This window comes from Oncorhynchus clarkii, chromosome 3, assembly GCF_045791955.1.
Source record: "Oncorhynchus clarkii lewisi isolate Uvic-CL-2024 chromosome 3, UVic_Ocla_1.0, whole genome shotgun sequence".
Lineage (NCBI taxonomy): Eukaryota > Metazoa > Chordata > Actinopteri > Salmoniformes > Salmonidae > Oncorhynchus > Oncorhynchus clarkii.
Window position 1 is genome coordinate 69,593,195 of NC_092149.1, and position 20,204 is coordinate 69,613,398.

At 48.7% G+C, this 20,204-nt stretch overlaps 1 protein-coding gene across 2 annotated transcripts in view; it reads right to left on the bottom strand.

The window, feature by feature from the left end:
- LOC139402675 (ephrin type-A receptor 3-like) overlaps positions 1-20,204 on the bottom strand; it is a 148,881-nt gene that overhangs the window by 41,652 nt on the left and 87,025 nt on the right. For both annotated transcript variants that reach the window (XM_071146581.1, XM_071146573.1), the window contains exons 6-10: positions 16,120-16,244; positions 9,150-9,312; positions 8,862-8,964; positions 6,388-6,452; positions 4,230-4,355 (exon numbers count right to left, since the gene is read on the bottom strand). In XM_071146581.1, the coding sequence (XP_071002682.1) occupies positions 4,230-4,355; positions 6,388-6,452; positions 8,862-8,964; positions 9,150-9,312; positions 16,120-16,244 (582 nt within the window). The remainder of the gene's footprint in view (positions 1-4,229; positions 4,356-6,387; positions 6,453-8,861; positions 8,965-9,149; positions 9,313-16,119; positions 16,245-20,204) is intronic.

Genomic DNA, 20,204 nt, shown 5'->3' on the forward strand with positions numbered 1-20,204 from the left:
CATGCTGGTCATTTATAAACATTTGAACATCTTGGCCATGTTCTGTTATAATCTCCACCCGGCACAGCCAGAAGAGGACTGGCCACCCCACATGGCCTGGTTCCTCTCTAGGTTTCTTCCTAGGTTTTGGCCTTTCTAGGGAGTTTTTCCTAGCTACCGTGCTTCTACACCTGCATTGCTTGCTGTTTGGGGTTTTAGGCTGGGTTTCTGTACAGCACTTTGAGATATCAGCTGATGTACGAAGGGCTATATAAGTACATTTGATTTGATTTGATTTGACCTGAGGCACTGGCACCTAGGACCTGAGCAGCTGACACCAAGGCCCTGAGGTGCTGGCACCTAGGACCTGAGGCTGGCACCTAGGACCTGAGGAGCTGAAACCAAGTACCTGAGGTTACAAGCTTGTATTGATGACTTTTCATCAGAAAAACTGTTATCATTTATTTCAGTTGGATCAGACCAGTCAGAAATTCTTGCCTAATTTCATAAACACACACGGTTGGCCAATATAAGCATGTGCAGTCATATGTCCTTCTTGAAATCCATCTCCCACACTGAGATAACAATGACTAATTGAACATTGACTACATTGGCCACAGTCTATAAATGCCCCCTCTACTTTCCATATCATATAAAGCATTTTGAGAGGTTATCAGAGCTGACAAATTCTCATTCCAGAATGGTGATGACATACAGTATGATCAAGCTGTAGTATCCCTCTGAGGTACAGAGGCTCTCTGGAGAATAGTTTCCCTAGGCAGGGCTTTGTGGTAAAGAGACGACTTCAAAGTCAGAACAGGAGGTCAAGCATTGCACTGATACAGCTGGTGACAGGGACTTGGCCAAAGAAGGACCGTGATGTCACAGCTAAGACATGTGGACCCGGTCCATGCCCTTTCTCCTGTATGATCATTTCCCATAGAGGAGTCGGATCTGAGAAACAGGGTTGGTACGAAGTCAGAGACACACACACGCAAGTACTGGCCTGAGATTGGGTCTGGAAGGACATTGAATAATTACAGGCTGTCTAAAGAGAGCAGCACACTGCTTGCTGGGCTGTAGTTGGAGCTAGTCTGAGCTGGGCTGTAGTTGGAGCTAGTCTGAGCTGGGGTTTGGTTGGAGCTAGGCTGAGCTGGGCTGTAGTTGGAGCTAGTCTGAGCTGGGCTGTAGTTGGAGCTAGTCTGAGCTGGGGTTTGGTTGGAGCTAGGCTGAGCTGGGCTGGGGTTGTAGCTAGGCTGAGCTGGGGTGTGGTTGGAGCTAGGCTGAGCTGGGCTGTAGTTGGAGCTAGGCTGAGCTGGACTGAAGTTGTAGCTAGACTGCGCTGGGCTGTGGTTGAAGCTAGTCTGTGGTTGTAGCTAGACTGAGCTGGGCTGTGGTTGGAGCTAGGCTGAGCAAGGCTGTGGTTGGAGCTAGGCTGAGCTGGACTGTGGTTGGAGCTAGGCTGAGCTGGGCTGTAGTTGGAGCTAGACTGAGCTGGGTTGTGGTTGGAGCTAGGATGAGCTGGGCTGTAGTTGGAGCTAGGCTGAGCTGGGCTGTTGTTGGAGCTAGGCTGAGCTGGACTGTGGTTGGAGCTAGGCTGAGCTGGGCTGTGGTTGGAGCTAGGCTGAGCTGGGTTGTGGTTGGAGCTAGGATGAGCTGGGCTGTAGTTGGAGCTAGGCTGAGCTGGGCTGTTGTTGGAGCTAGGCTGAGCTGGACTGTGGTTGGAGCTGGCTGAGCTGGGCTGTGGTTGGAGCTAGACTGCGCTGGGCTGTAGTTGGAGCTAGGCTGAGCTGGGCTGTGGTTGAAGCTAGGCTGTGGTTGTAGCTAGACTGAGCTGGGCTGTGGTTGGAGCTAGGCTGAGCAAGGCTGTGGTTGGAGCTAGGCTGACCTAGGCTGTGGTTGGAGCTAGGCTGAGCTGGGCTGTGGTTGGAGCTAGGCTGAGCTGGGCTGTGGTTGGAGCTGGGCTGAGCTGGGCTGTGGTTGTAGCTAGACTGAGCTGGGCTGTGGTTGGAGCTAGGCTGAGCTGGGCTGTGGTTGGAGCAAGGCTGTGCTGGGCTGTAGTTGGAGCTAGGCTGAGCTGTGCTCTAGTTGGAGCTAGGCTGAGCTGGGCTGTGGTTGGAGCTGGGCTGTGGTTGGAGCTGGGCTGTGGTTGGAGCTAGGCTGTGGTTGGAGCTAGACTGAGCTGGGCTGTGGTTAGAGCTAGGCTGAGCTAGGCTGTGGTTGGAGCTAGACTGAGCTGGGCTGTGGTTAGAGCTAGGCTGAGCAAGGCTGTGGTTGGAGCTAGGCTGAGCTGGGCTGTTGTTGGAGCTAGGCTGTGGTTGTAGATAGAATGTGCTTGACTGTGGTTGGTGCTAGGCTGAGCAAGGCTGTGGTTTGAGTTAGGCTGAACTGGGCTGTGGTTGGAGCTAGGCTGAGCTGGGCTGTGGTTGGAGCTAGGCTGAGCTGGGCTGTGGTTGGAGCTAGGCTGAGCTGGACTGTGGTTGGAGCTAGGCTGAGCTGGGCTGTGGTTGGAGCTAGGCTGAGCTGGGCTGTAGTTGGAGCTAGGCTGAGCTGGGCTGTGGTTGGAGCTAGGCTGAGCTGGGCTGTGGTTGGAGCTAGGCTGAGCTGGGCTGTGGTTGGAGCTAGGCTGAGCTGGGCTGTAGTTGGAGCTAGGCTGAGCTGGGCTGTGGTTGGAGCTAGGCTGAGCTGGGCTGTGGTTGGAGCTAGGCTGAGCTGGGCTGTAGTTGGAGCTAGGCTGAGCTGGGTTGTAGTTGGAGCTAGGCTGAGCTGGGCTGTGGTTGTCGCTAGACTGAGCTGGGCTGTGGTTGGAGCTAGGCTGAGCTGGACTGTAGTTGGAGCTAGGCTGAGCTGGGCTGTGGTTGGAGCTAGGCTGAGCTGGGCTGTTTTTGGAGCTAGGCTGTGGTTGTAGCTAGACTGAGCAAGGCTGTGGTTAGAGCTAGGCTGAGGTTGGAGCTAGGCTGAGCTGGGCTGTTGTTGGAGCTAGGCTGAGCTGGGCTGTGGTTGGAGCTAGACTGAGCTGGGCTGCGGTTAGATCTAGGCTGAGCTGGGCTGTGGTTGGAGCTAGGCTGAGCTGGACTGTGGTTGGCCAGTGGATAGGCTCGGAGATGACCAGCACCAGGATCAGTATTACCCCACCCTCCATCCTCCATCCACTCTTCTGATGAGCAGGGAAGAGCTGTGATTAATGACACAAACTCTCACTCCGCTTTCTTAGGCTTTGATGTGTGCAGGTCATCTGTAAGATGGTGCAGCTGCCTGTGTTGTAGCATGTCTCTATGTGCTCTCACACTGCCTGCTATTCCCATGAATCACAATGCATTAACTTCATGTCTACACTCCTGCTGAAGACATCTGGGAGAGAGGGAACAGGAGCGAGGTGGAGAAAGGGTGAAAAAGAAAGGAGGAGAGAGGTTTATAAAATAAAGGAGAGCGAGGAGAGGGAGCTGTGGGGAATGTCAAACAATATCCCATCTGGAGGTGCGATTACATTACCCATACTCCTCTGCTCCAGCAGCACACACTCTATTAAAAGCAGTAACAGCGAGGACTTTTCACTCCATCCCTCTTTTTACTCCTTTCATCTCCCTCTTTCTCTATCCATTCATCCCTTCCTCTCACTTCCTGCACTCCCCATCTCTCGATCCATCCCTATATCCATTCTCTCCCACCCATCCCTCATTCTTCCTCTCTTCTTCCCTTCCTCCCTCCCCCGCCTCGCCCTCTCTCCATTGCAGAAGAGGAGTAAAACACAGGACTCTCCAGCTGAAGTGTTAAATGAATCTCATTCTCACTGCTACATTTAGAACAAACACCTTACTACCTTACTAAATAGCTTCTCTTTGTGCCTCTGAATACCAATAAGTTGGAATGTGTGTGACGTATCTTTGGGATCACTGTGAATGCTACTGTGGGAAAGTTTGTTCAAGATGTCTTATTATATGAATGATACAGTATGTGTTACTGACGTGTGTGTGTGTGCATGCATATGTTTGTGCGCGTGTGTGTGCATGCATCTGTATGTGTGTGCATGCATTTGTCTGTATGTGTGTGCATGCATGTGTCTGTATGTGTGTGCATGCATGTGTCTGTATGTGTGTGCATGCATGCGTCTGTATGTGTGTGCATGCATGCGTCTGTGTGTGTGTGCATGCATGTGTCTGTGTGTGTGTGCATGCATGTGTCTGTGTGTGTGTGCATGCATGTGTCTGTGTGTGCCTATGTGACACTGTGTGTCATGTCTCTTGTCTCACCTGCTCCCACCACCTTGTCGATGGCGATACAGGAAGCATCCAGCTCCTTGGCAAACTCATGGACGGCCTGACTGGGGTCTTCATAGGTGTGAGGGTCTACGTAGGTCCTTATACCTGGCAGACGCACTGGGGGGGGGGGGTAATGTTTACTGTTCATTTTGTATGGTTCATTTCACTTTTGTATATTATCTATATCACTTAAACATGTTTCCCATGCTAATAAAGCCCTTCAATTGAAATGTAATTGATGTGAGAGTGTGTTCGTAACAGTCTCATTGAGAGGACCAGAGAGAAAGAGAGAGAGAGTTAGTAACAGTCTTATTGAGAGAATCAGAGAGAGAGAGAGAGAGAGAGAGAGAGAGAGAGAGAGAGAGAGAGAGAGAGAGAGAGAGAAAGATTTTCCCTTTAGTACTTTAACCATTTACACATCATTACAACACTGTATATATATATAATATGACATTTGTAATGTCTTTATTCTTTTGGGACTTCTGTGAGTGTAATGTTTACTGTTCATTTTTATTGTTTATTTCACTTCTGTATATTATCTACTTCACTTGCTTTGGCAATGTTAACATATGTTTCCCATGCCAATAAAGCCCCTTGAATTGAATTGAGAGAGAGAGAGAGAGAGAGAGAGAGAGAGAGAGAGTTAGTAACAGTCTCATTGAGAGAACCAGAGAGAGAGAGAAAAAGAGAGAGAGAGAGAGAGAGAGAGAGAGATAGAGAGAGAGAGAAAGAGAGTGAGAGAGAGAGAGAGAGAGAGAGAGAGAGAGAGAGAGAGAGAGAGAGAGAGAGAGAGAGAGAGAGAGAGAGAGAGAGAGAGAGAGTTAGTAACAGTCTCATTGAGAGAACCAGAGGGAGAGTGTGTTAGTAGACAGAGTATTAGGAATAGGCAGCGGAGAGTCTTCGGGTGGGTCACAAAACCCACTACGGACGTCAAGTGACATTTATGGATGAGTGACCAGCCAATCAATCCATCATGTGTAAGAAAAACACTAGGTTGGTTTATGAGTGTGGCCAGCCCCCAAGGAAAACATGTTTCTGTTCAAATAAACCCCAATCAGGAGATGGATATACTGTACACAAACACACTGACCCTGTACCTAACTAACGCTGAGGAATGACTCAACATACTTTAGAAGAACAATACACAGACAGACAGACACGCACACAAACAGACAGACACGCACACAAACAGACAGGCAGACAGACAGACACGCACACAGACAGATAGGCAGACAGACACGCACACAGACAGACAGGCAGACACGCACACAAACAGACAGGCAGACAGACAGACACGCACATAGACAGATAGGCAGACAGACAGACACGCACACAAACAGACAGGCAGACAGACAGACATGCACACAGACAGACAGGCAGACAGACACGCACACAGACAGACAGGCAGACAGACAGGCAGACAGACAGACATGCACACAAACAGACAGGCAGACAGACAGACACGCACACAGACAGACAGACAGGCAGACAGACACGCACACAGACAGACAGGCAGACAGACAGACACGCACACAGACAGACATGCACACAGACAGGCAGACAGACAGACATGCACACAAACAGACAGACACGCACACAGACAGACAGGCAGACAGACAGACACGCACACAAACAGACAGGCAGACACACACACAGACAGACAGGCAGACAGACAGACAGACACGCACACATACAGACAGACAGACAGACACACACACAAACAGACAGACAGACAGGCACGCAGGCAGACAGGCAGACAGACAGGCAGACAGACAGACATGCAGACAGATAGGCACACAGGCAGGCAGGCAGGCAGACAGACAGACAGACAGACAGACAGACAGACAGACAGACAGACAGGCATGCAGGCAGACAGGCAGGCAGACATGCAGACAGATAGGCACACAGGCAGGCAGGCAGACAGACAGACAGACAGATAGGCAGACAAACAGACAGACATGCAGACGGACAGACAGACAGACAGACGGACAGAGGGACAGACGGACTGACAGACAGGCAGACGGACAGACAGACAGGCAGACGGACAGAGGGACAGACGGACTGACAGACAGGCAGACGGACAGACGGGCAGACGGACAGACGGACTGACAGACAGGCAGACGGACAGAGGGTTGGGTGAGGTACTTACAGTGTCCATTGCCAAAGTGCAGTCTCTTCTCATCAGGGTGTTTAGACCTCCTGTAGCCACAGAACCTGTCAGTCACAATGACAGAACTGAAGGTCACACCTTTGCCCATCAGTCTTCACTTTCCCTCACCCTACATCAGAGGGCATATCAAGCCATGCGAGTGTGCGTCAAATCAAATCAAACTTGATTTACCACATGCGTGCTGAATACAACATGTGGAGGCTATATACAGGGGGTACCGGTAACGAGTCAATGTGGAGGCTATATACAGGGGGTACCGGTAACAAGTCAATGAGCGGGGGTTAGGGTTAGTCGAGGTAATATGTACATGGAGGTAGGGGTGAAGTGACTATGCATAGAAAATAAACAACGAGTAGCAGCAGTGTACAAAACAAAATTGAGAGGGGGGTGTCAATATAAAAAGTCTGGACATGCATGTGTGTGTGCTTGTGTCAGGGTTTCCGTTAGTCATTGACTTACCGGTCTAGGGGTTCATTTGAATAATTTATTGGAATTAGATTGCCGCATGTGTAGCCTAGTTATGTATCTTATTTATTACACAGCATTCAGATACAGAGCCTTTGAGTGGAAAATCTTTTATAAGCCAGATCATTGCGCAACAATTCAAAATGTAATCGTGCGTTAAAAATAGCCCCAATTAAAAAATAGATACTATTTGTATATCTCAACTGGTAATTGAAGCGGGCTTCCCATTTGCTGTTCAAATGCAACGGAAAGCAGGCTTCATCAGCTCGTCACACCCACTTTGCAATGAGCTGGAGGAGGTATGCATTTTGAAAACCTATAGTTACTTAACTGTTTGAAACATGAATGTTTTACTGCATTTTAAGAGGCATGTTTTACCTTGCTTCAAAGTAGCCTAGGCTAAATCTGACCATATCTGTGGAATCAAGGATTTAATAAAGACTTCCATATGCCATTGAAACCAGTGGGTTAGGTCTACTTTACTACTATGGGGGATAGTTTCATTGACATAGGCGGCGCATCCATAAGGCTAGCCTAAAGTAAATTGAATTAAATTGCCAAAATTCTATATATAATTAGTCTAATCGTGTCTATACAGAAATAAATGAAATAATTCAAAACAGGCTACTAAAGCATGATTTGGCTACTAAGAAAAAAAAACGTTTGGGATTGTTTTAAATAGCATTGCCTACAGTCGGAAGGAAAGGCAGCCCGAAAATGTTGGGCAGCGTGCTCGTAAAATATCAAATAGATCATTTTTGACTTGTGACTGTCAGTGAAAAGTAGAAGTCAAGAGAAGACAATGAAAAGACTTTAATCTGTCTTTCAGCTATCAAAATTCCCAAATTTAATTGAGTGAACAATAGTAGGCCTACTGATTATTGGCACCTGCTGAGAGCATCTGCCATATCCCTGGTGAGTGAGCACTGCGCATATTCATTTAGAGGAACGTCATATTCCAATTGTGTCTCCCCTTCTAGGCCTTTTATACTCTATGGACAAGGTCGTTTTCATTTATCTGTCAGTGTCAACAGAGTACAAGATGCATGGAATGCTTTATTATAAAGGTGCATTTTTAAGGTGGAAATGTGCTTCCCCAAACTGGAAACTCAGGTGCCGACCCTAGTGATTTTGCTGTTCGTTACTCGTCTTGTTGTCTGAGGAAGAGTTCATGTGGACAGTTCTAACATGTTCAAAGTGCACGGTAAGAAGGACAAATTTCATTACATCCTGGACTTGCATGTTCTGTTATGATGAATTACCATATTCTAAATGTGATTTCTGTCATTCTGAGCCCCGTGGGTGGACTCCTTAATCAGGTTACCCACCAAATGCATATGGGTCCGGTAAATTTCTCAAATGTCCGGTAAATTAAAATGCTGCCGGTCAAATGTATGCCGACACATTTTCATAACGGAAACCCTGGCGTATGTGTGCGTGCGTGTGTGTGTGCGTGCGTGTGAGTGTGGAGGAAAGCAGCAGCGGTCAGTCCTGGTGTACCATGGTGTGTTTGTCTTTGCTCTGAGCCAGAACGGGATCTGCAGGACTAGTAATGAGCCTGAGAGTTCTACTCTCACTGCAGTACTAACTGCCAACATTAAGCCTGGGCCAGTAACCAAAAGGTCAGTAGTTTGAATCCCCGAGCGACTAGGTGAAAAATATGTCGATGTGCCCTTGAGCCAGGCACTTAACCCTAATTTCTCCTGTAAATCGCTCTGGATAAGACTGTGACTAGATAACTATAATGTACATGTAAACACAGACAGACACACAGTGTTCCTCTGCAATACATACACAAAAGAGTAAGATAAAAAGCATTGCATTCCAGGAGCATAGTTTATAGGGATATGATCTATTCTTACTACAGTATCCTCAGACAGTACAGTATATCTCTGCATTCAGAGGCAGACCTCCGTGAAGACAGAGCCATGTTATTGGCGCTGACGGAGTTGTCAGTGTGCTTTGTGCAGTGCGATTGGTGTACAGACCTGCCAATCACAATGTAGAGGAGGACAGTGAGCAGGATGATGGCCGCAGCGGAGGAGATGGCTATCAACACCACCTGACTACTCTCACTGGAGATAGAGAATGCTGGGAGGAAATGGAGAAAGAGGGAGAGAGAGGGAGAGAGAGAGAGAGAGGGAGAGAGAGAAAAGAACAGGAGCAGGAGAGAGAGATAAATGTTAGCATGTACAGGCACAGGACAATGACAAAAATCTAAAAACTGAATCATTGACATCAATCACTTGGTGTTGAATTACATACAAAGTACATACAGTCAGGGCTGGTCTCAAACTCAAAGCTCCTGCTGCTGGCTCCATATCCTGCTGCAGTCCTGGCCCTGATCTGGAGCAGGTAGGAGGTATCTGCCTTCAGACCGCTTAAAGTCACATTACAACCCTTAGAGCGCAGGATGGTGTAGCTGGTCTCCTGCTCCTGCTACAGGGGGGTGAGGGAGAGAGACAGAAAGAGAGGGAGAGGTTACTATCAGTCCATTCAGTCCAGTGAGGAATGTATACAGGCATCTGTCCACTGAGACTGTTGACACATCAGATCACCCATCAGGGTGGGGTCATTACCAGGGGAAGGAAATGTGTGTTTGCAATCAGGTGTATCCTAAGGGGGCCACTGTCACAAACACACCAACTCAAAATACAACATATATTTGATGGCCTCCTCCACCACCCTAACAGGACTACACTGAACAAAAATCTAAACGCAACATGCTACAATTTCAAATATTTTGTTATATTGAGTTCATAAAAGGAAATTAGCTGAAATAAATGAATTTGACTCTAATTTATGGATTTCACATGAATGGGAATACAGATATGCATCTGTTTGCCACAGATACCTTAAAAAAAGGTACGCCATACATGCTGTCTGCTGTCTGCCATCTGTGTGCCAGTGGCCATCGAAGGTGAGTATTTGCCCACTAAAGTTGGTTACAACGCCAAACTGACCCTGGTGAGGACGACGAGCACGCAGATGTGCTTCCCTGAGATGGTTTAAATCAGCTTCTTGAAATGCCACATCTGTCAGGTGGATGGATTATCTTGACAAAGGAGAAAAGCTCACTAACAGGAATGTAAATACATTTGTGCACAGCTTTTTATGCGTATGGAATATTTCTGGGACTTTTTATTTCAGCTCATAGAACATGGGACCAACACTTTACATGTTACATGTATATTTTTGTTCAGTGTAAATTGACTGGCCGGATCTACTTTCAGCCAATTGTTTCCAGATGCAGGGGACTGTACAGGAGGGAGAGAGGAGAGATCAATACAGATGTATAGCATTCCCTGAGATTCAGAGCCCTACAGCTTATGTTGGCTGTCGTACCATCCCTTTTCTCATTGAGCCAGAGAGAGGGAGAGGAGGTGCATGCCAGTGGAGAAGGGATCATACTGTTAAGGGAGTGACCGAGAGAAAGCCAGAGACATTTGGCTCCTACTTTGTCCTTTAAAGCTGCAATATGTAACCGTTTGGGCGACCCAACCAAATTTGCATAGATATATATATATCCGTTATAGATCTGTCATTCTCATTGAATGCAATTCTAAGAAGTGGAAGATCTGTTCTATGTGTGCTATTTCTATGCTTCCCCTTCTGAAGTTTCACTTTGGGATATTTTACTTCCAGCTTCAAACAGCTGGAAATACAATATTTTTGGTTATGGAAAATATATATTACAGCCATTTAGATGGTACAATGATTCTCTCTACACTATACTTTCTTGTTTTGTCACAAACTGAAATTGGGTAAACTCTTTTTGCAACCAGGAAATGGTGGAGCGATTTCTGCATAGTGCATCTTCACGTGAATCCCCACAACCTCCGACCCCCAGAACAACTCAATGTTGCTTCATGTCTAGAACCTCTATCCACACTAAGTGGCCTGTTGATGAAGGCTGGTGTGTGTGTGTACGGACACGCTGGTATGGTCCATTATTGTCAAGTGTAACCAGATGAGCGACGGGCTTTGGTTACATATGATGGATTGAACACAAATGTTTTCTCTTCCACTAATCAGAAGTAAATAAATAATAAAAGCTAATGTACGTAAGAGCAGAGAGGACCATTTAAGACACGGTGAGTTGATCTTGTACAAATATACAGTACGTTGGCAGCATAAATAGACTTTGGTTTGAACGTTTTCTTGGCTGGTCTCGGTTCTGTTGAAATACAGCTCAGCCCTGCATATTGGCCTGCTGTAGAAACCTCCTCTAAGAGCCTGTGGTAGATCAGAGTCCAGTTTCAAAGGTATGTTGTGATGGGTGAGGTAAGAGGGTTCAGACCATACAGCTAATATTCTTTGATTAATGAGTTGTCTCATCTGTCCTGTGCACCTAGATATACAACAAAGGCTTCACACCTCATCACGTCTCACTTTCATGTACAGAACTCACATACACTCACACACAAATGAGATGGCTAAGCTGCAGAGCCCTCGCTAAACCAAACATCATGTCCAATCAGCTGATTCCATCTCTATTTCATGGACCCAACAACAGACTGGCGACATGATACAGATCAGAAGGTTTTACATACACCACTCACACACACATATGTGAACACACACTGTAAAACACACATACGTGAACACACACTGTAAAACACACATACGTGAACACACACTGTAAAACACACATACGTGAACACACACTGTAAAACACACATACGTGAACACACACTGTAAAACACACATACGTGAACACACACTGTAAAACACACATACGTGAACACACACTGTAAAACACACATACGTGAACACACACTGTAAAACACACATACGTGAACACACACTGTGAAACACACATACGTGAACACACACTGTAAAACACACATACGTGAACACACACTGTAAAACACACATACGTGAACACACACTGTAAAACACACATACGTGAACACACACTGTGAAACACACATACGTGAACACACACTGTAAAACACACATACGTGAACACACACTGTAAAACACACATACGTGAACACACACTGTAAAAACACACATACGTGAACACACACTAATAGGGTGCATCAGGGATGTATGGTGCAAGAAGTCCTTTAAAAGAACTTGTTTCTGTCTGAGAGTAGAATCCAATCCCTTGTTCCTCCCTCCTCAGGAGTGCCTGTATGATACTTTCCTTGTGCCTTGTATAATACCAGTCTCTATCAGTCATACATCTTTCCCAGCTTGTCACCCTCCACATCATGTGATCCCTTGAAAATAACAAACAGGTGTGCCCAGGCTCTCAGAACTGGGAGAGTGGGTGTGTCTCTAAGCTGCCTTCTGTGTGTGACAAGCTGTGCAATTGCTCACACTCTCTGTGTGTGCTGTTGTTGAAATGTAATATGTCCGTCACGTTCCGCTCTGATTATCTAAATGGTGCAGTCTGGAATTACAGCCTTATAGTGTTGAGCCCAGGACAAGGCCTGTAAATACTGTGTGTGTGTGTGTGTGTGTGTGTGTGTGTGTGTGTGTGTGTGTGTGTGTGTGTGTGTGTGTGTGTGTGTGTGTGTGTGTGTGTGTGTGTGTGTGTGTGTGTGTGTGTGTGTGTGTGTGAGAGAGAGTGTAGGAGGTTGAATTTAACTCATGTAAAGAGTAGCATTCCTTTCCATCTCAACCCCAGCATAAATAAACAGTCAGATTAAAGTGGATTTGAAAGTTTCTCTCTCTTTTCCAGATGAAATAAAAACAGAAAAATAAATGCTAAAGTGTGTTTCTACAAACGTTATTTTCATAAAGTGCACTAAAAGGCCTTATCTAAGGCTTAGAGTCATTTAGCTGTTTAGCGAGGAAGCCTAAAGAGTGTGTCTGGAGCAGGGAGAGAGGGAGAGATGGAAAGTGGGAGTTGGAGTGGGAGAAACTGAGAGAGTTTGTGTGTGTTTGGTAAGCAATCAACATGGTTGATTGGTAAAGTTCACTCTACCACCACTTAGCTTAGTCAGTTAGCCTTTCATATCCACTTGATCATTTATTCCTGTTATACACGCCATCAGGCCAACCTGTCACGGCCGTTGGTGGGAGAAGGAGTAGACCAAAACGCAGCGTGGTACGTGTTCATGTTGGAAATGTAATAAACTGAACACTGAAACCGAAACCGAAACAGTCCCGTATGGTGAAAACACTGTAACGGAAAACAATCACCCACAACTCAAAATGGGAAAACAGGCTACCTAAGTATGGCTCTCAGTCAGAGACAACGATAGACAGCTGCCTCTGATTGAGAACCATACCAGGCCAAACACATAGAGAAGGAAACCTAGGCCTACAACATAGAATACCCACCCACATCACACCCTGACCAAACTAAAAATAGAAACATACACAGCAATCTATGGTCAGGGCGTGACACTATCTCCCTAACCCTGTAGGTAATACAATAGAAGTCTATATCTAGGTTAAATGAAGCAGCATAGCTACTCTACCGAGCTGACTGGGCCTGTGTGTGTGTCACACACCTCAAAACACAGTTTGTAAACAATCAACAGCCGGATGGACTGACAGGAATAGACTCCTCTCTCACAGCCTGGGCCCCTTCAGGCCGCTTTATACTTCTTTAGGCAGGCCTGTGTTTGTGTCGCTGTTTAGCCACTGAGTGAAATCACTCTGCCTGTGGTCCCTGGGAGTCTTGTGATCAGACCACTGCTGAGTATAGAGGCCCTCAGTCACCCTCGGTCAGGCCTGATCAAGAGGCCCCGTGACTGGGTATGGCTCCAGCTTCCCTGCCTGTCCCCTGTGTCTCTTTGGGTGTCCCAGTCCTGGCTGTTCCTCTTGGACGAGCCCATTATCCTAGGGGTTAGGAGGCTCCAGTCATGCCTGCAAAAGCTAGTGGCCCTTCAGATGGTGATGGCGGAGTGGATCTAGTGCGACAGCTCAGCTATACATGTACCAAGCTGAGAGAGCTGAGAGAGGCCACACCGGAAAGTGGAAGGAAACAGAGCCTATAGGTCCAGACCTCAGATCAGTTTAGTGTTTGTCCTTCTGATGGTTGAGGTTAGGATACGGGATAAGGTGATCTGATCCTAGAACTGTGTTTTCCCCAGAGAGAGGGAAGTGTTTGGCCTGCTAATAAAGGGATTAGGGGCCACCAGGGACTGAGATCTGAGGATGACTGATCACAGACAGACAGACACACAGACAGACATAGACAGAGACGGACAGAGACAGAGACAGAGAGGCAGAGAGAGAGAGACAGAGAGAGAGAGAGAGAGAGAGAGAGAGAGAGAGAGAGAGAGAGAGAGAGAGAGAGAGAGAGAGAGAGACAGACAGACAGACAGACAGACAGACAGACAGACAGACAGACAGAGACAGACAGACAGACAGACAGACAGACAGACAGACAGACAGACAGACAGAGACAGAGACAGAGACAGAGATAAAGGCTAATTTCACTATCAAAAGTCACCCATAGCTCCATTGAAAACCAGCCATTCGTTCCACGCTAATTTCCTCACAGAGACCCTGCAGACACATTTACTGTCAGCAATAAAACTACACTCCATTAAGACTGGACAGGAGAGGACAGGAGGAGGAAGAGAGAAGGCTGGTTGGCGTGTCAGTGTGAGTCAGATACATAAAGAGAGTGAGGGTGTGTGTATGCCCCATCTGTGTGTGTGGTCGCCCTGCCCAGACATTTACCCACTAGACTGTGGAATGTTTTTTTCTGTGGGAGAATATTGTCCCGGTTGCCATAAGAGATGGCAATAAGACTCTCTCTCTCCCTCAGAACCCTTGATAACTCTTTTCTCTATCTCACTCTCCCCAGTCCCTCTCTCTCTGCTTCTCCCTCCCCCTCCCTCTCTCTCTGCTTCTCCCTCCCCCTCCCTCTCTCTCTGCTTCTCCCTCCCCCTCCCTCTCTCTCTGCTTCTCCCCCCCCCCTCCCCCTCTCTCTGCTTCTCCCTCCCTCCCCCTCCCTCTCTCTCTGCTTCTCCCTCCCTCCCCTCCCTCTCTCTCTGCTTCTCCCTCCCCCTCCCTCTCTCTCTGCTTCTCCCTCCCCTCCCTCTCTCTCTGCTTCTCCCTCCCCCTCCCTCTCTCTCTGCTTCTCCCTCCCCCTGCCTCTCTCTCTGCTTCTCCCTCCCCCTCCCTCTCTCTCTGCTTCTCCCTCCTCAGTCCCTCTCTCTCTGCTTCTCCCTCCCCCTCCCTCTCTTTCTGCTTCTCCCTCCCTCCCCCTCCTCTCTCTCTGCTTCTCCCTCCCCTCCCTCTCTCTCTGCTTCTCCCTCCCCCTCCCTCTCTCTCTGCTTCTCCCTCCCCCTGCCTCTCTCTCTGCTTCTCCCTCCCCCTCCCTCTCTCTCTGCTTCTCCCTCCCCCTCCCTCTCTCTCTGCTTCTCCCTCCCCCTCCCTCTCTCTCTGCATCTCCCGCCCCCTCGCTCTCTCTCTCTGCTTATCCCTCCCCATCCCTCTCTCTCGTCTTCTCCCTCCCCCCTCTCTCTCTGCTTCTCCTTCCCCCTCCCTCTCTCTGCATCTCCCTCCCCCTCCCTCTCTCTCCGCTTCTCCCTCCCCCTCCCTCACTCTCTGCTTCTCCCTCCCCCTCCCTCTCTCTCTGCTTCTCCCTCCCTCCCCCTCCCTCTCTCTCTGCATCTCCCTCCCCCTCCCTCTCTCTCTCTGCTTCTCCCTCCTCCCTCTCTCTCTGCTTCTCCCTCCCCCTCCCTCTCTCTCTGCTTCTCCCTCCCTCCCCCTCCCTCTCTCTCTGCATCTCCCTCCCCCTCCCTCTCTCTCTGCTTCTCCCTCCCCCTCCCTCTCTCTATGCTTCTCCCTCCCCCTCCCTCTCTCTCCGCTTCTCCCTCCCCCTCCCTCTCTCTCTGCTTCTCCCTCCCCCTCCCTCTCTCTCTGCTTCTCCCTCCCCCTCCCTCTCTCTCCGCTTCTCCCTCCCCCTCCCTCTCTCTCTGCTTCTCCCTCCCCCTCCCTCTCTCTCTGCTTCTCCCTCCCCTCCCTCTCTCTCCGCTTCTCCCTCCCCCTCCCTCTCTCTCCGCTTCTCCCTCCCCCTCCCTCTCTCTCTGATCCACTGCCAGTGTCTGATTCTCTTGCCCAACCCATGGCCCAGCTTCCAGAGAGAAGCCAGAAGACTGGACCAGTGAGACATTAGAACAGAGGACAACCACAAGAGTCTGGAATGGGGGGGCAAGAGGTAGAACAAGCCCAAATGGTGTCTCTTCTCTTCCTTCAGTGCATGGAGTTAGTCCCCAAAGGGGACAGCAGAGAACAGTACTAAAGCATGTATGGTGTTTGTGAACCGACCTTCTCGTAGTATTTGACCTCGTAGTCCAGTATGATGCCATTGGGTCTCTCTGGTTCCAGCCAGGACAGAGATATGCTGTTACGGGACGTGCGATCCTTCCTGATCACAGTCACTGGAGAAGGGGCTGGAGAGAGGCAGAGAGGAAGAGGGGGGAGGGGGAGAGATTATTGACCATTTTGCACAACATCTACTAGCAGGTCACAGGAAGTTAATGCAGCATGTTCAGTCAGCAGTCTGTATCCTGTTAACAGTTCATATTAAAGGGGTTCCTGTTGGTAGAATTGAGTTAGTTAGTTAGATAGTTCATCAGAGGAGGGTCCATACAAACCAGGTGGGAGAGCATACACATAGAGACAGCATCTATACTACAGGCCAGAGTCTCAGCGTTCAACCCCAGAACTAGCAGGGACCATGATATCATCCCCAACGTATAGGGAAACATTAGAATATACCCCAGGAAATATACACCTCCTTCCTCCTTCCCTGCCCCAGTGTATTACCCTCCCACCATCCCTCCTTCCCTGCCCCAGTGTATTACCCTCCCACCATCCCTCCTTCCCTGCCCCAGTGTATTACCCTCCCACCATCCCTCCTTCCCTGCCCCAGTGTATTACCCTCCCACCATCCCTCCTTCCCTGCCCCAGTGTATTACCCTCCCACCATCCCTCCTTCCCTGCCCCAGTGTATTAACCTCCCACCATCCCTCCTTCCCTGCCCCAGTGTATTACCCTCCCACCATCCCTCCTTCCCTGCCCCAGTGTATTACCCTCCCACCATCCCTCCTTCCCTGCCCCAGTGTATTACCCTCCCACCATCCCTCCTTCCCTGCCCCAGTGTATTACCCTCCCACCATCCCTCCTTCCCTGCCCCAGTGTATTACCCTCCCACCATCCCTCCTTCCCTGCCCCAGTGTATTACCCTCCCACCATCCCTCCTTCACTGCCCCAGTGTATTACCCTCCCACCATTCCTCCTTCCCTGCCCCAGTATATTACCCTCCCACCATCCCTCCTTCCCTGCCCCCAGTGTATTACCCTCCCACTATCCCTCCTTCCCTGCCCCAGTGTATTACCCTCCCACCATCCCTCCTTCCCTGCCCCAGTGTATAACCCTCCTACCATCCCTCCTTCCCTGCCCCAGTGTATTACCCTCCCACCATCCCTCCTTCCCTGCCCCAGTGTATAACCCTCCTACCATCCCTCCTTCCCTGCCCCAGTGTATTACCCTCCCACCATCCCTCCTTCCCTGCCCCAGTGTATTACCCTCCCACCATCCCTCCTTCCCTGCCCCAGTGTATTACCCTCCAACCATCCCTCCTTCCCTGCCCCAGTGTATTACCCTCCTATCATCCCTCCTTCCCTGCCCCAGTGTATTACCCTCCCACCATCCCTCCTTCCCTGCCCCAGTGTATAACCCTCCTACATCCCTCCTTCCCTGCCCCAGTGTATTACCCTCCCACCATCCCTCCTTCCCTGCCCCAGTGTATAACCCTCCTATCATCCCTCCTTCCCTGCCCCAGTGTATTACCCTCCCACCATCCCTCCTTCCCTGCCCCAGTGTATAACCCTCCTATCATCCCTCCTTCCCTGCCCCAGTGTATTACCCTCCCACCATCCCTCCTTCCCTGCCCCAGTGTATAACCCTCCTACCATCCCTCCTTCACTGCCCCAGTGTATAACCCTCCCACCATCCCTCACTCTCATGTCGCCTCGCCTTGGGACCTCACATGGTCTCAATCTAGCACTGTAATTCAACTCAGGACTCGCTCCTTCTCTCCCTCCATTCCTCTCTCCCTTTCTTTTTTCCACTTCTACAGTTGTGTAATTGCTAGCTGCAGCTGAGAGGCCAGGCGGCCATGAGGTTTAAGTTCATTAGACCGCAGGAAACAACAAGTTTGTCTTTGAAAATGTTTGAGCCTCTCTTGATTCTGATGATACAACTTTAGAACGGCTGGCACTTTTTTCCTCTGGAAGTTATTTTCTCTCTGTTAATGAATCTATTTGGAGCCAGTCTGTTTTCACTCTCCTCCCTTGTTCCCTCTCCCTTTCTCTCATTCCCTCTTTCTCTCATTCCCAGTTTCTGATAGGGGTATAGATGTTGTTTTATTGGTTCTGTGGTTTATGGGTGTAATGATTTATTGTGTCTGAGCAGGACACTGGTTTGATGCTGGGTATCTTTCTATTACTCTCTCTCTGTGTCTCTCTCTCTCTCTCTCTCTCTCTGTCTCTCTCTCTCTCTCTCTCTCTCTCTCTCTCTCTCTCTCTCTCTGTCTCTCTCTCTCTCTCTCTCTCTCTCTCTCTCTCTCTCTGTCTCTCTCTCTCTCTCTCTGTCTCTCTCTCACTCTCTCTCTCTCTCTCTCTCTCTCTCTCTCTCTCTCTCTCTGTGTCTCTCTCTCTCTCTCTCTCTCTCTCTCTGTCTCTCTCTCACTCTCTCTCTCTCTCTCTCTCTGTCTCTCTCTCTCTCTCTCTCTCTCTCTCTCTCTCTGTCTCTCTCTCTCTCTCTCTCTCTCTCCCTCTGTGAACAGTTCTGGAGGGCTTCCTGGCCTCAAGAGAAATTTCTCCTTCTTTCTCTCTGGCCCCCAATTCTTTCCCAATAGCTCACTGCAGAGACGAGAGGATGTGACTACATTCCCCATCATAGTACCATCATAGCACTAAGACTGCACTCGTGAAGGTGGTAAATTACCTTTTAATGGCGTCAGACCAAGGCTCTGTGTCCTTGCGCTCCTAGACCTTAGTGTCGCTTTCGACACCATATATCACCACATTCTTTTGGAGTGATTGGAAATAATTGGTCTAAGCGGAAAAGTTGTTGCCTGGTTTAGATCTTATCTGTCGTAAAGATATCAGTTAGTGTCTGTGGATGGGTTGTCTTCTGACAAATCAATTATAAGTTTAGGTGTTACTTAAGATTCCGTTCTAGGGCCACCATGGTTTTCACTATATATGCTACCTCTTAGTGATGTCGTTTGGAAAGACAATGTCAACTTTCACTGCTTTGCAGACCACACAGCTGTACATTTCGATGAAACATGGTGAAGCCCCAAAATTGTCTACCCTGGAAGCCTGTGTTTCAGACATAAGGAAGTGGATGGTGGCACATTTTTTTATTTTAAACTGGGACAAAACAGAGATGCTAAATAGGGCTGATAGACTCACAAATGTGATCATATTACTCATATTATTAGTGCTAGCTTCTGGTTAAGGCTAGGGCTGATTTCGTGCGGTGGAGGATATCATTATGGGCTGTACTCGGCCAAATCTCAGGGTAGTAAGTTAATGGTCAGTTGATATTCCTTTGGTGGTGTGGGGGCTTTGCTTTGGCAAAGTGGGTGGGGTTATATCCTGTCTGGTTGGCCCTGTCCAGGAGTAACTTTGGATGGGGCCACAGTGTCCGACCCCCTCTGTCTCAGTCTCCAGTATCTATGCTGCAAAAGTCGATGCGCTGGTGGGCTAGGGTCAGTCTGTCCTATTTGGTGTAATTCTCCTGTCTTATCGTGTGTCTTGTGTGATCTTAGGCATGCTCTTTCTAATTCTTCCACCCTCTCTCTACCCTCCCGGAGAACCTGAGCCCTAGGGCCATGCCTCAGGATTACCTGGCCTCACGACTCCTGGCTGTCCCCGTCCCACCTGGTCATGCTGCTGATCCAGTTTCTGCTGTTCTGCCTGTGGCTATGGAACCCTGACCTGGTTACCAGTCGTGCTACCTTGTCCCGGACCTGCTGTTCCGACCCTCTCTCTTCATCTCTCTCTCTCTACTGCACCTGTTATTTCGACCTCTGAATGCTCGGCTATGAAAAGCCAACTGACATTTACTCCTGAGGTGCTGACCTGTTGCACCCTCTATAACCACTGTGATTATTTTTTAACCCTGCTGGTCATCTATTAACGTTTGAACATATCTTTCAGAACAATCTGGCCTTAATGGCCATGTACTCTTATAATCTACACCTGGCACAGCCAGAAGAGGACTGGCCAACCCTCAGAGCCTGGTTCCTCTCTAGGTTTCTTCCCATGTTCCTGCCTATTCTATGGAGTTTTTCCTAGCCACCATGCTTCTACATCTGCATTGCTTGCTGTTTGGGG